This window comes from Furipterus horrens, unplaced genomic scaffold (assembly GCF_987537825.1).
Source record: "Furipterus horrens unplaced genomic scaffold, mFurHor1.1.pri manual_scaffold_9, whole genome shotgun sequence".
NCBI classification, from domain to species: domain Eukaryota; kingdom Metazoa; phylum Chordata; class Mammalia; order Chiroptera; family Furipteridae; genus Furipterus; species Furipterus horrens.
In genome coordinates, this window is record NW_028327179.1 from 6,305,123 (window position 1) to 6,318,974 (window position 13,852).

At 50.3% G+C, this 13,852-nt stretch overlaps 1 protein-coding gene across 2 annotated transcripts in view; it reads right to left on the bottom strand.

Annotated features, from left to right (window-relative positions):
- ANLN (anillin, actin binding protein) overlaps nucleotides 1-13,852 on the bottom strand; it is a 48,025-nt gene that overhangs the window by 27,026 nt on the left and 7,147 nt on the right. For both annotated transcript variants that reach the window (XM_090287021.1, XM_090287020.1), the window contains exons 3-8: nucleotides 12,901-13,227; nucleotides 8,265-8,635; nucleotides 6,938-7,160; nucleotides 5,124-5,314; nucleotides 4,741-4,848; nucleotides 745-871 (exon numbers count right to left, since the gene is read on the bottom strand). In XM_090287021.1, the coding sequence (XP_090143147.1) occupies nucleotides 745-871; nucleotides 4,741-4,848; nucleotides 5,124-5,314; nucleotides 6,938-7,160; nucleotides 8,265-8,635; nucleotides 12,901-13,227 (1,347 nt within the window). The remainder of the gene's footprint in view (nucleotides 1-744; nucleotides 872-4,740; nucleotides 4,849-5,123; nucleotides 5,315-6,937; nucleotides 7,161-8,264; nucleotides 8,636-12,900; nucleotides 13,228-13,852) is intronic.

Here is a 13,852-nt window from a genome sequence, read left to right on the forward strand (position 1 = left end):
CTGGGAGCAGAATGGTGGTTCCCAGGGGTGAGACAGGGAAGTGGGGAGTTTGCTACTCAATGGGTGTAGAGTTTCAGTTTTGCACCATGAGAAAGTTCTGGAGATCTGCTCCTCAAAAATGTGACTGTTCTCAACACCAATGATCCGTGCATTTAGAAACTGTTTAGGTGATTAAATTTTAGTACTGTTTTTATATCACAATTTTAAAAAATTTTAAATGTGTTTCTAAGGGTCAATGATATATGTCATCACATACAGAGCTACCTTAACCTTTGAAGCAGCTACACAGTACTTGATTAATGGGTTTAGCACAGTGTATTTAAAATCGTCCACTGATGGGCATTTCGGTCATTTAAATCTTACTAGAATTAACAAACAATGCTATAGTTAGTCTCTGTACACAGTATATCTTTGCACACCAGTTCGAAAAATTCACCTTACCAATACTTGCAGAGACGCTGAATTCAAGATCATGCGCACCCTACAATTCAATAGCTATTACTAAATTGTTCTCCCCAAACTAGAAGTTGCGGTACCTTACACTCCCGCCAAGAGTACAAATTCTCACTCGGAAGGAGAACCGAGGAGGAAGCGCATCACCGGCCTGACCGGGACGCGGCAGGGAAAGAAGAAGCGGATCTGCCTCTTTACGCCGGAGCAGCACCTCTGGCTTCCAACCCTCTGCCCAAAGCCATGGGAGACTGAAAGCTGCGTTTTAAGGGAACAGAAAAAGAAACCACTGACCTGCAGGCTCCGGGCCGGGAGGCTTGCCTGACGTCTGACTTTCCGCCTCCTTCTCCTTTTCTGTTACTGGAAGTGATGGGGCAGCTGAAACAACTTGATGTTTTTGGAGGGGAGTGTTCTGACTTTCCTGCAAAAAGCAAAGAGATACATTTTACTTCTCAGAACAACAGATTTTTACCTTTTTACTTGCCTACTAAACGAAGCAAACCCGAGTCCCTATTATACGAACGCTTCCTCAGAACCAAAGAGACGCGTGGGAGGAAGGGCGCTCAGCGCTCTTCACAGTCTCGGCAAATCTCAGTGCGTAAAACTGTTGAAGCCAGAGGTGAGCACGGATGAGCAGGTGCGTCAGGGCTCAGCCTCAGATAAACCACATCCCGGGACAGCAGCCCCCGAGTCACTGGGAGACCTAGTGACAGCTCCAACCTCAGAGGTCCACTCACCAGTCACTCTGCCGCTCAGATGCAAAGGAAGCAACAAAGGACAAAAACAGATCAGAAGAAAAGAAAAAGGAGAATTGGAAAAAGTCCCCTTATCTGAGCCATATTTAAAGTTTGCAGGGCCACGCGGGAGCAGCTTTCGCGGCTCTGCCTGCCTTGCAGAGGCCGTGAGGACAGCGGCGGCGGAGGCGAGGGGAAAGCAGCGAACACAGGCACTGGGCTGCCCTGCCGTCACCCTCTGCCCCGCGCAGCTGAGCGTCCCAGCGACTGCGAGGGGAGCTCTAACATCTCCCTCGCAGACGCAGACGAGAATGCGGAGACGCAGCGGTAACCTGCGCGCACAGCGAGGAGCCGTTTACGGACCAGGTGCCCGAGGCCAGAGCTGGCCCCAGACCCCGCGTCCCCCAGGTCAGGGGCGGCTTCGGGGCTGCGGCGCCCACACGGCGCTGCGGGCTGTCCCCGGGGCGAGCAGCAGGACTGAGAAGGCAGGGCAGGCTCATTTCAGAGGCGAGGGGCCGGGCTGGGCGCGCCATGAGCGCAGAGAGCTTTCAGTGTGTGCACGACAGGCACTCAGAGGTCGGCGAGGAAACGAAAGGCAGACCGGGCAGCACTGGGAAGCAGCGACACTCACTCCCTAAGGCACAGCGGGAGACACGGTGCCAAGCAGACCCACTAAGCGCCATCCTTTCCCTGTGGCCGGCTGCACAGGAACAAACGCGGCGGCTAAAGGAGACGGCTCTGGAGCGGGAGGTGTGGGCAGAAGCCCTGGCTTCCCCACCTACGAGCTGGGCCATTTTTGTGACTTACCTGCCTACAGCAGCCTAGTCCCTGACCCCAAAAAAGGGGAATTACTACCTTCCATGGTAGGTGTAGGGAGCAAGTGATACAAAGTGCTCTAGGGCTGCCCACCGGAGGCCCTCCTTCCCCGCCACCACGCCTGGAGCCTGGCAGAGCCCTCTCCCCGCACTGTGCTCAGGAATTCAGCCACCCTCACCTTGTCAAAGATCTCCCTACCCCATCCATTTCCACCTCTTCTTCCTCTATCTGCAGCCTCTTACTTTCTACTGCGTCCTTCCCATCGACACCTCAGAAAGACAAAACAAACGTAACCCACGCGTCACGGCCTCCCCACTGCCGGCCACCACGCTCCCCTGTCCCCTCCGGCACCGCACCCAGCACTGCCTGCGACCCCCGCCCCCGGGCGGGCTCTGCGGCCTCTCCTGCCTGGCTGGGTGCCGGCCTCACTTCCCTCAAACCACTCCTGCCAAGTCACCACGAGCCCCTTATGTCAAAGCCAGCAGTCCCAGTCCCATCCACATCGGACCCAAACCCGACAACACCGACTGCCCCTTCCTTCTGAAGGCTCTGTCTTCCCTTCACTGTAGTAACATGGCACTCTGTTCCTGCCACCTCCTCGGCTGCTCCCTCTGTGGGCGACCCTGGAAGCCCCAGCTACTGTGGTTAGGATTTTGTTAGCGAGTGTATGTGCAGCCATGTGGGGAGGACTTCCACAGGCTTATCAGGGCTTCCTTAGCATGACACAGTTTAAGAACCGCTGCGCTGCACTTTCCGGAGTCGGAGGAGGAAAACCACGAGGCCATGCTATACGAGCAACCGAAGAAGAGGCTTCCAACAGAAGAGCGATCAACAACGTCAGGTGCCGTGAGCAGGGCAAGGTCAGCGCCCGAGCACTGAGTGCCCAAGGTCACTGGTGCATCTGCGCAGGGCAGCGGCCCACGGGGTGGGTAGCGGACGGGCATCAGAGGGGAGGAACTGGAAGCGCTGAGTAGGGCCTGCTCTTCCGGAAGAGTGTGCACGAACAGAAGGCAGAGAGAGGGCGCAGGATGGGGGGTCAGGCGAGCTGGCTTGGTCTGAAGATGACAGACGGTAACTTGCTATACCTGACGTGAAAGACGAGCACCCTCAGTCCTTCCTCCAAAGACACGTGCCTCGGGCGCCGCCATGAGCCCAGCCGACACAGACGCGGCTGAAGGCAGAGTGGGACAGTAAGAGGGAGGGGCGCGTTCCAGGGGAGGCGCGGACAGAATGACGCGGGTGAGGAGGACAGGGCCCCTCGGGAAAGGGCCCCGTGAGGGTTTCCAGAGCAGACGAAACCCTGCCCTGTTCACGGGAAGTGGGAGCCGGCCACGGGGCTGCTCCGCGCAGAGGCAGCGTGGCCAGGGTGCAGAGATCTGAGAAGACGGGCACGCCTGAACACCGCACGCAATCCCCACGACAAGGCTGGCATGCAGGGAGCCGCGGGTGCTCAGTGACTGGGTGTCCAGCCAAGCACTTCTGACGGCTTCCTGGTGATCGCCAAGGGGAGCAATCCGGGACTTTAAGCCAGCAAATACATGAGTACTTGTCACTTAAAAACACTGCCCTGGCAGCAGTGGTAAGATGCACCAGACAGCAGCCAGGCTGGGAGGAGGGTGTCAGATACACACAGAGCTGTGTTTCTGTCCAGGTGATGGCAGAGGCAAGTACGGAGGATGAGGCAGCTTGGTGACAGATTCAGAAAATGTGTCACTGGATGGGTATGCGTATGTGCGTGTGCGCTTATGTGAGTGTGTGTGCGCACAAGCGCATGCGTGTCAGGGGCCAGGAGGTGGGAAGACACAGTAATAAGAGGAAGCAGTCAAGGAGGAACTACCAGACTGTTCCCACTGACGGGACACAGAGCGAAGCCCTAAGGGAAAACAGACACCACGTGGGGAGGACAGGGCCGCAGGCGCACAGCGCTCAGCCAGCGCCCAGGCCCGCGGCTCAGGAGACGCTCCCAGAGCTGAACTTCACTCGCCTCCCTGCGCGGGGCTGACGCTGGGTGAGAGGACGGGAACGAGATGTCCCAGAGCACGTGAGCACGAAAAGACAGCGGAGATCAGAACGCTGGGCAACACTGGTTAAGCCAGAGAACTGACAAAAAAGGAATCAGTCAAGTGGGTGTTTCTCAAAGCACATTGATCACATTTATTGTTCTGCTACTGGTACCCACTTTAAATATAACTCTATCACTTTTACCTTAAAAATATATCCTAACACCGTACCTTATACACAGTAAGCCTGTAAATGAAACAGAGTATAGTTTACATTTACAGGCTGGTTCACGAAAATGGACAGGAAGCACTACAGAAGTAAAGAGAAATCTGGGAGGCATCTGGCCCCTGAAAGGCTCGCAGACGGTCTAAAGAACGGTGTTGGCGAGAGGTGCGCAATCGCTAACGAGAGAAGTTGATTCTGAGAAACGTGTTAGAACCGGCATCTAAGTAGAATACTAAAAGGCAACACAAATCAATGAAATGAGGAGAAAAATTTTTTAAAATCTCATGTTAAGTAGGCCATCAGCAAACTGGGTGAAGCGTCCCACCGAATGGGAAAATATCACAAGAGAAAAGCAGAGTTCGGCAAGAACGTTCAAGGAGTGTATGAGTGGAAAGTGGCCCAGTTAACGGGCCCTGGACAGGACGTGAAGAATTATTCTACAACACGGAACCGCAGCTGGTTTTGAGCACCACCACAGCACTACGTGCATTCTCCTTTCTCTTGTTTGTGTTACCTGTTTGGTTTCTGGCTGTTTGCTTTGGGAGTTTTCAGCTCTTTCTGCACTCCATAAGTTGCCCTTGTCAAATCGGCCACGAAGACACGCTAGTTCTTTTTCACGTTCCTAAAACCATCAAAAGTTCTATTTTACACAAGAGCCAATAGTATGTTTAAGAATAATATCCAAACACTTTGACTGTCTTTGGTTTTAAGGTAAAAAAAAAGTCATAATACACATGGAACACAGGACAATAATATCTCTAATTTGAAATATGCAATAGAGACTCAAGATGCTCCTTTTCTTGGTCAGAAAGACTGGCATGAGAATACACGATTTGATTTGTATAGGTCCTACGCTGAGACCATGCTCTGGATAACGTCAAAAGCAGGAAGCCGTACCTGCTTGAGCCGCTGTGCCACATGGGTGGCAGAGGAAGCTGGGTTTTGCTTTAACAATCTTTCCTGAATGGCCTTCGTATTTGGAGTGATGACGGGCGCTCGAGGAGGCGTGCTATGAGCGGGACTTCCTTTGCTGCGTTCTTGACAGCGCTCTCCGAAGCGTTCCAGGAAAGACTTGACTCCTGCTCCAACTACAGAAAACGCACATTTTTGGAGGCTACTCAGATTAAGTAACAATTATGATTTCTAAGGCAAAACTTCTCGGATCCAGTACAGCTCCAAAACGCTTTGCTTCTACTAGGAATATTCATTCAGAAAGCATCTAATATGGAAACAGTTAAAATGTAATTCTAGGACTTAGCTCTTTAAAAAAATAAATTATTTTTAAGGTGGAGAGAAAAGGACTGTGGATATTAAAAACCCTTAAACTCAATAATCAGAACCTAAATGACTGGAAATTGATTGTGAATATATTAGCAGCATATCTTAACTGCCAGGTGTCCTGACCATGACAACCCACTACTTCTCTTCCCACAGCCCCATTTACTTAATCCCACCTTTAAGAACCCTAATGCAGCGATCAGGGGGTTAGAACAGCTTGGGGCTCACTGAAAGCAAAGCGAGTGAGACGGGAGTCCCCTCCGTCAGGAGGCTGCTGGGTCGTTCTGTGGGAAAGGAGGTTTACCTACACCAGCAACCGGCACCCATTTTCCTATAAAGAGCAGCAAATAAACACCTGGGCTTTGCAGAATACATGGCTATTGTCATGACTCGTCTCTGCTTTGAAGCCAGAAAGCAGTGAGACGGTAAATGGCCGTGGTGAGTCCCAGAACATCTTTACCTGCTGGAACAGGGGAAGGGCAGAGTCTGACCCTCGGCCACAGTGTGAAGACCCCCATGGCCCTTACTAACACTTTACCCCTATCTCAAACTAGAGTCCATTACGAATACAAAGAAACATAAATTAAGTATCTCCGAGGCCCTGAATAATAAAAAGAAATCTTATCTATGCCATTCTATTCTCTGTCCTAAATTTTGCTACTGTTTCCAATTCTCATTTTGGCTAATCTGGAAACTGACTGCTGGTTCCCACTCACCCCGTAACTAAGGGTTCCCCACGCCCCTCTCTCGGTCTACTTTGTTGTTACGATGAACTATGGGTTCTAGAGAAATTGTTTCTCACAAAGTTAAGAGTTCAGAATGAACACTCTTCCCAAGACCAATTCTAATGAGAATGGATACAGTTCGAAGCAAACAATGTTGCCTTATTTTTGAGTCCTGTGTTTCCCCACCAAGAGCATGCTGGGTATGCGTTAGGTCTAAGTCACCACGAGACAAAGAAGGCAGTTTGGAACGTTCACATGCACACACGCACACAACACACACACACACAGATGTAACTGGGAGCAGACCATTCGGATACACACTCACTCCCTTCCCCACCAGGGGTGGCTTCACAGTGAAGTCTGAGAAACACCCTCCGCACCTGGGTCATGGGAACGTTTCTCCTTTATGCCCTAAAACACGGCTTCGGTTGTGTGCGCTGTGCCTGTATCAAACAGCACAGAAGAACGCGTCTAGCACAGTCACTCCAAGAAAGAAGCATATATGAATTGCTGAGATGTAACAGGTGAAATACTCTGACCAGTAACTGGACCCGTCTATGCTAGCACCTACTTATTCCACCAATTAAAGCTGAATGTGAAGAAGTCTTATCTGCGCCAGCAAATCAATCATTCACACACTTAAAATGCCAAAAACAGAAACCCTGAAAATAATCAGCAGTAACTTTAGATTTTTAAGTAATACATCACCTGGTGTTGCAGACTTGTCTTTAAACTGAGCGCGCAGACAAGTGTCTCTGCTCAATTCCTCTTTGGGCTGAATCGTCTGCGACGCAGCCGCCTTCCCAGCTGGCTCCAACACCTCTGTTTTCAGAGGACCCGCAGGAGTTTTTTCAAGTCGCTCAGGATTTTGTGCTTCACGATTTTTAGCATCAGTGACGGATACAGAAGCTTTCACAGGGGAAGGAGCTTTCTGAAACGTAATAATACTTGGGGTAAATAACAAACCTCACAATATCTAAAGAGAGTCCCATAACAAAACAAGTCAAATCCTATTTGCTTGGTAGCCTTTATGTAAACTCATGAAAGAAACATTCTTGGCATCTAATAGATCAAACCCATGTGAAAGGTTGGGAATAAAACAACTGGGAAAATACTATAATTCAAATTACAATGTGTAGTTTAGTCTGCATAATATATTGATGGGTAATTTTGTACAAGGAACAGAGTCACCCACTATTTAAAAAAAACAACTTCTTTCATAGTATCACACTAGTACATTTATAAATTTCAACTGTGTTAGACCAAATTACATATTTTTTGTATTTTAGTTAAGTCAGTATTACTTTAACAAAATCGTATCATGGACTTAAAGACTAATGGCACCCAGTGCTCCATGCATATTATCTCCCGTCACCGTCCCCAGCGCCCTGCCCCAGGTTTTACAAGATGAAGTGAGGGGTCCGAAGCCACACGTCTACTGCGTGGCAGGGCCGGGACCGCACGCCCGTCTAATTCCAAAGCCCAGCTCTGCACTTAAAGACGAGGCTCAGGAACACAACGTTCTTCTTCTGTTTTGTTGTTTCAGGGTTTTTTTCCTGAAACTGCACGCGCACAAGGAACCTTTCCCGAGGACATGCAGGGGCAGTGCCCCACTCTCCGTTGACAACTGCCATCTGGTCGCTACACCTACGAGCTTACAGAAATACTTGCTCTCTGACATTTATCTGTAGACAAAAGCATTCCAACGGAGAAAGTAATCTCCAGTGTTCTCCCTGACAACAAAGAAGAGGTTCCAAACTTCATGTTCCACACTTTGGAATGGCACTAGTTGGTAACTGCCATTATCCTGGGACTGGGAACCAAATGGGTGATTTTTACTTTCTATGAAACCAATATTCTAAAAATATACAAACACTACAGATACGTTATAAAAACACATACCTACACACAAATATACATTATCACTCACAACAAAAGAAGAAAAGGGTATTTTTGTATTTAAAATTGTATTTACAAAAGAAAAAGCAAAAAACAAAAAAAGGAAAAATAAAAAAGTAAAATTGGATTTACTTACCGCAGAGCTGGGAACTGCAGCTCTGATCAAAGATGCGCCCTGAGCTCTCGAGGTCGGGCCTTTGTTCAGGGAGGCATTGCCACCCCTTTGGGAGCAGCATGCAGCTTCCTGCTCAACACTGCGGCCATTGATCCGAGCAGATGCTCCGCTCGCAGAGGAAACTGTGGGTAAACAAGTGGTACCAGGCTGTCCCTGGGCGCTGTTCTGCTTTGCAGATGAGTGACTGACATCATCTTCCCAGGAGCAAATAGCTGCGGCAAGGTTGGCCAGACGGCCCCTTCTCCCGACCGGAGTTGCTGAGGCTTCTGATGGTTTGGGAGGGGATGCAGCCTTGTCCTCTGCTGCGATGAGTGAGCTTTCAGGGATGTCACCTGCAAACATGGTCAGACAGAGAATTAATACCCTTGTTCAAGAGATGCCTACATGTGTAAACACCAGGATCACTCCATTCAGAATTTTTAAATGAGGTTAACAGGTTTAAGAACTAGTTAAGACTTCTGGTCAAGATGGCAGCCTAGGCAGGCATGGCTCACCTCTCTGCACAACCACATCAAAACTACAAGTAAAATATAGAACAACCATCACTCAGAACCGGCAGAAACTGAGTTGAATGGAAGTCTGACAACTATGGAATTAAAGAGACCACATCCATCCAGACTGGTAGGAAGCGGACGTGGAACGGGCTCGTCCCACACCCACATGTGACGGACAAAAATTCAGGAGGGATGTCTCAGGAATGAGGAGTCCCAGCTCCACACTAGGCCCCATAGCCCAGGGTTCTAGTGCCAAGAAGATAAGTCCCCACAACCTTTGGCTGCAAAAACTAGCAGGGATTGAGTAGGTGGATGAAACTGCTGGAGGCTCAAGCAGTTCCTCTTAAAGAACACACACAGACTCACCTGCTCAGATTCACTCCCTCTGGGCTCCAGCACCAGGGTAGCAACTTGAAAGGCACCAGTGGTACACAGGGAGGACCTGAAGTGTCTGACATCAAGGCCAGCAGAGGACTGTCCCTTTTCTAAACCCTCCCCCAACAGAGCCACAGAGCCCGAAAACTGCTGCCATATCTGACACTCCATCAACCTGGCTAACTCTGTTTAACCCGCCTTGGAGATCCCCAGACTCTGCCCCACCCAACTTAGGGGTCCACCCAAGCTGCTTTTCCATATGAATGGCTAGTCTTGGCTCATGCTGCACAACTTCCTAAATCCCATTAAACAAGCAACAGTGGGACTCAGTGAGCCCCAGGCAAGGCACTAGCAGCAGCCAGCCTAGATTCATAGCTTGGCTTAGCCTGGGAATCCCCAAGCCCAACACAAGTAGCAGTCAACTCAGATTGCTTCATTCGCAGACTGGGTGGCCCTGGGCAAAACACAGATGGGGACTGACCGTGGCCGCACCACCCAGGAAACTCCAGAGCCAGCGCACCCAGGGGACAGCTACAGACCACGTCGGAGCACCACCACCCTGCCCCTGCACAGCTGATCCTCCACGGACGGCAGAGGGTGGTGGTCGATGGTCACAGCCGGTCCTTCAGCTGACTGGCCCGGGGAAATCCCTCCCACTGATCTGCGGACAGCAACCAAGGCTCAACCACAAGAGGAGGGTGTACTCAGCCCGCACGATGGGCGCACCTTGAGTACTAGCTTGGGTGATAGAGGATGCTGGGCCACTGGACCCTGCAGGACACCCACTACATTAGGCTGCACTACTAAGATAAGGAGTTAGAGCAGCTCTACCTAATACACAGAAACAAACACAGGGAGGCTGCCAAAACAAGGACAAAGAACGTGGCCCAAGTGAAAGGGCAAATCAAAATTCCAAAACAAGAGCTAAGCGAAATGGAGATAAGCAATCTCTCAGATGCAGAGTTCAAAACACTGGTTAAAAGGATGCTCAAGGAACTCGGTGAGGACCTCAGCAGCATAAAAAAGGTCCAGTCGGAAATGAAGGATACACTAACTGAAATAAAATACAGTTTACAGGGAAACAACAGTAGAATAACTGAAGCCAGAATCAAATCAATGATATGGAATATAAGGAGGCAAAAAACAAGCAATAAGAACAAGAAGAAAAAAGAATACACAAAGAGGATGATGGTATAAACAGCCTCTGAGACAACTTCAAGAGGTCCAACATCTGCATCACAGGGATGCCAGAAGGCGAAGAGGAAGAGCAAGATAGTGGAAATCTGTTTGAGAAAATGAAAGAAAACTTCCCTAATTTGGTGAAGGAAATAGACATGCAAGTCCAGGAAGCACAGAGTCCCAAACAAGATGGATGCAAAGAGGCGCTCTCCAAGACCAAAGGTTAGTGGCATCCCTGCCCAAGTCAGTCCCGCCTCGATTCAGAAGCCAGAGTGAGCTCTCGAAAACATCTGCAGGACCCAACTCTCCCTGTACCTCCCCACCCCCTCCAGGTTCAATTCCAAAGGCTCTGGCCCCCACACTTGCTTCAAAGGCACCTCCTCTTCCTCCCCCTGCACCACATGGCAGCACGCTGCCTGACACACTGCCCGCCACGTTCACGGTGTCTGAGCTTTTCACACATTCTGCTGCCTCTGCCCGAGAAAACCCCACTGTCCGAAGCCAGCAGCCCCTCAAAGGCCAGCTTAACCGCCACTGACTCCTCCAGGAAGTCCTCCCTGACCACCACACTCCCTGCAATGGCCTTGCGCATACCACTGCCTCTTCCTTAATAAAGCACTGTCCCCTAGGCAGAGGCCAGTTTTCATATGGTTTTAGGCACGGGCGTGAGAGCCCTCTAGCTCTTCTAGGCTCTGTCACAAAGCAAGGCTTCAGAGAAAGCAGGCTTCAGGGAAAGTCCTCAGCGCCGGACTAGCCCACACTCACTCCGGCCCCGTTTCGCACTCACTAAACCACCCACTACAAACACTTCTGTCCCAAGTTTCGATGCGTAAAATCAGGCTACAGCGCCGCAGTGAGATTCCTCGGCAAGGCTGAGGCGGGCAGTTGCTAACATTTGTGTTCAGACCCCCAGAGCCGCGGTTGCTAGAGCCTTATGCTCCAGAGCGTGCGGGGCCTTGGCTGGCCTTCTGACCACGTGTTAAATCACAACCCGCTTTCTTCTTTTTCATTGAAAGGGAATCTGCGTTCTGCTGCCCACAGACATTTCCGACAGAACAGAGAGGGGACATCCTTCCTTCAGGCACATAGGCATGGTTTCCTCTGCACACTGCTAAAGTAAGTGGGTGTAACTGACACCCTGGAACCCCCACACTCCGTTACGTGCCCGAAAAACATCAGGCAAGTCACAGCAGGCAAGCGCTGAGCCCGACAGGAGTTTGAATTTGAGCTGCTGACCGTGGGCAGCTTTCTTAGCCCCCTCCCAGTCTCCTCCTCCATAAGATGAAGATAAAAATGGTACATAGCTCACCGGGCTGTTCTAAGAATTAAATGCTCTCTACAGTAGAACGGAAACGTACTTAGAATGCTTAGCACTTGGCACAGTGTTAGCCCTTGAGATTATCATCACTGCCAGGAGGAGAGTCTTAACTTGCTCTGCTGTCCTATACATATCAAAATTTCTATGAACAGAACTGACATTGATGGAAGACTGCCCACAGGATATGTAGGCGACCCATTTTCTCAGATCACTTGGTCTCAGTTCTGGCTACGCACCACAATTAGCTGCAGCTTTCAAAAAGAAAAAAACAAACAACAAAAAAAAGCCAAGCGCTCTCCAGCGCTCCAGCCCAACATTCTGACGGCTGACGCCCCGGAGACCGGTCGGGAGCCCCACTGAGCCCCATCCTGCACTCTGCTGGCCCCCTTGGGCCGCTCTCAGTGCTCTGAGCACGAACCAGGCTGCGCACCTCCCGTGAGGAGCCCTCTGGGTTTGCTAGCCTGCACGGGCCACCTCTGAGGACAAAGGAAAGAGCGCGTCTGCTTTGATCTTACGCACATCAGGCACGTAGCTGACAGGGCTTCCCCCTTTCTGTGGGCCACTAGTAAGCTCAGACCCCTCTCTGGCTAGTGAGGAGGACCGGAAGGCCGGTGAATAATAAACGAGCCTCCCCCTTCACTTCCTCTTCCCTTCTCCTCACTCCGATTTCCTTGTTTTGCTTCCTTTGTGACACAGGCATTTGTGTAAGTCACCTCCAGGCTTTCGTGTAACCAGGCAGGGGACAGATGGAGAGGATCGCTGACAGCCAGCCCTGCCGCCTGACCACTGACCCGCTCCCAGGCTCTCCCCCCGACCAGACCGGGAAGCGCGAAAACCGGGTGGCTCCACCTGCGTCCAGCACCTCAGCCCAGTAACCTGCTTTGGGGGCGCTCAGTAGGTTTATTTTTAAGTTTTCTCTCTCCCTTATTCAACAGCATGCACACCAGGCACTCGTTTACTTAATCAATCCATAAAGTGGAATTTCTTGAGTATAGACTGAAGGTCCGCGATGCTAATGACACCAGGAGTGTAAGACCCTCATCACCCACCTCACCAAGAACCACCTGACAAACACATGACTGATACACAGACCACTTGCAAGAGACGGTTGCTAGGATACAGATACAGCAAAGGCATCTACCTTCACGTGTTAACTGACAACCACCATTGCAACATACCAGGTGGGACCTTATGGCGCAGGTTTGGGGCCACGCCCCCCCACCACTTATACCTGTCACATCGTCGTCGTTGTCCCAGTGGCGCCGCTGGGCCGCCAGCTTCTGCATCCGCGTCTTCACAGAGGAGGCTGCCGGCGCTTCGGGTCCCGCGTCCAGCCCCCTTCGCAGGCCGAGCAGCGGCGCAGGGCTGGCGGGCTGGGATGCGCTGGCCCCGGCCGGAGCCGGCGCCCGGGACTGCGCCTGAGAGCACCCAGGACTCGGAGAACAGGGTCTGGCAGAAGCTGACGCAACCGGCTGTTCGTTTTCCAAGTTAGAAGCTTCTACTTCAGTGTTATCAGAACAGCGTTTTTTTGATGGCGATGGTTTTGTACAAGATTTCTCTAGATTGAAAAGAGGGGAAAAATTCAAAATTCCATACTTTCTCACAGCACGAACAACCTTCCGCAAGGACTTAACAAATTAATAAAACATCTTGTTTCTCTAATCCTCTAAATGATTTTCCTTACAGGAAATGTATAAAATTCTACCTTCTTTCAGTAACTTAAATATCTGACGTGAGATTTCTTTTTCTTTAAATTAATTAATTTATTTTTTAATTTATTTTGGGGGGGGGACCCCCGCTCTGTAACAATTCCCCCCTCTCAGACTTAAGACCCCTTATAATCTTATAAAGGACAATGGGCGAAGGTCTCAAGCTCCACCAGATTTTTAAAAAATATATAACTTATGGTTAAAAAACCCTGAATGAAAATAAATTCAAGTAACATTCTCAAGATGTATGCATAATGTTACACAGTTCAGTCAGGGTAGACACCACAGACAACAATCAGCAGGGGCAGAAAAGCACCTGGCGTGGGGTTAGGCAAGAGCCCGGAAGCCAGAAGTTACCGAACTTTCTAGTCTATACCAGACAACTCCATCACCACAAGCGCTTAACATTTCACATTTCAAACGTCCACCAACCCCTATAAGTAATTTTAAAGTCCTACAATAAAAAGGATCTAT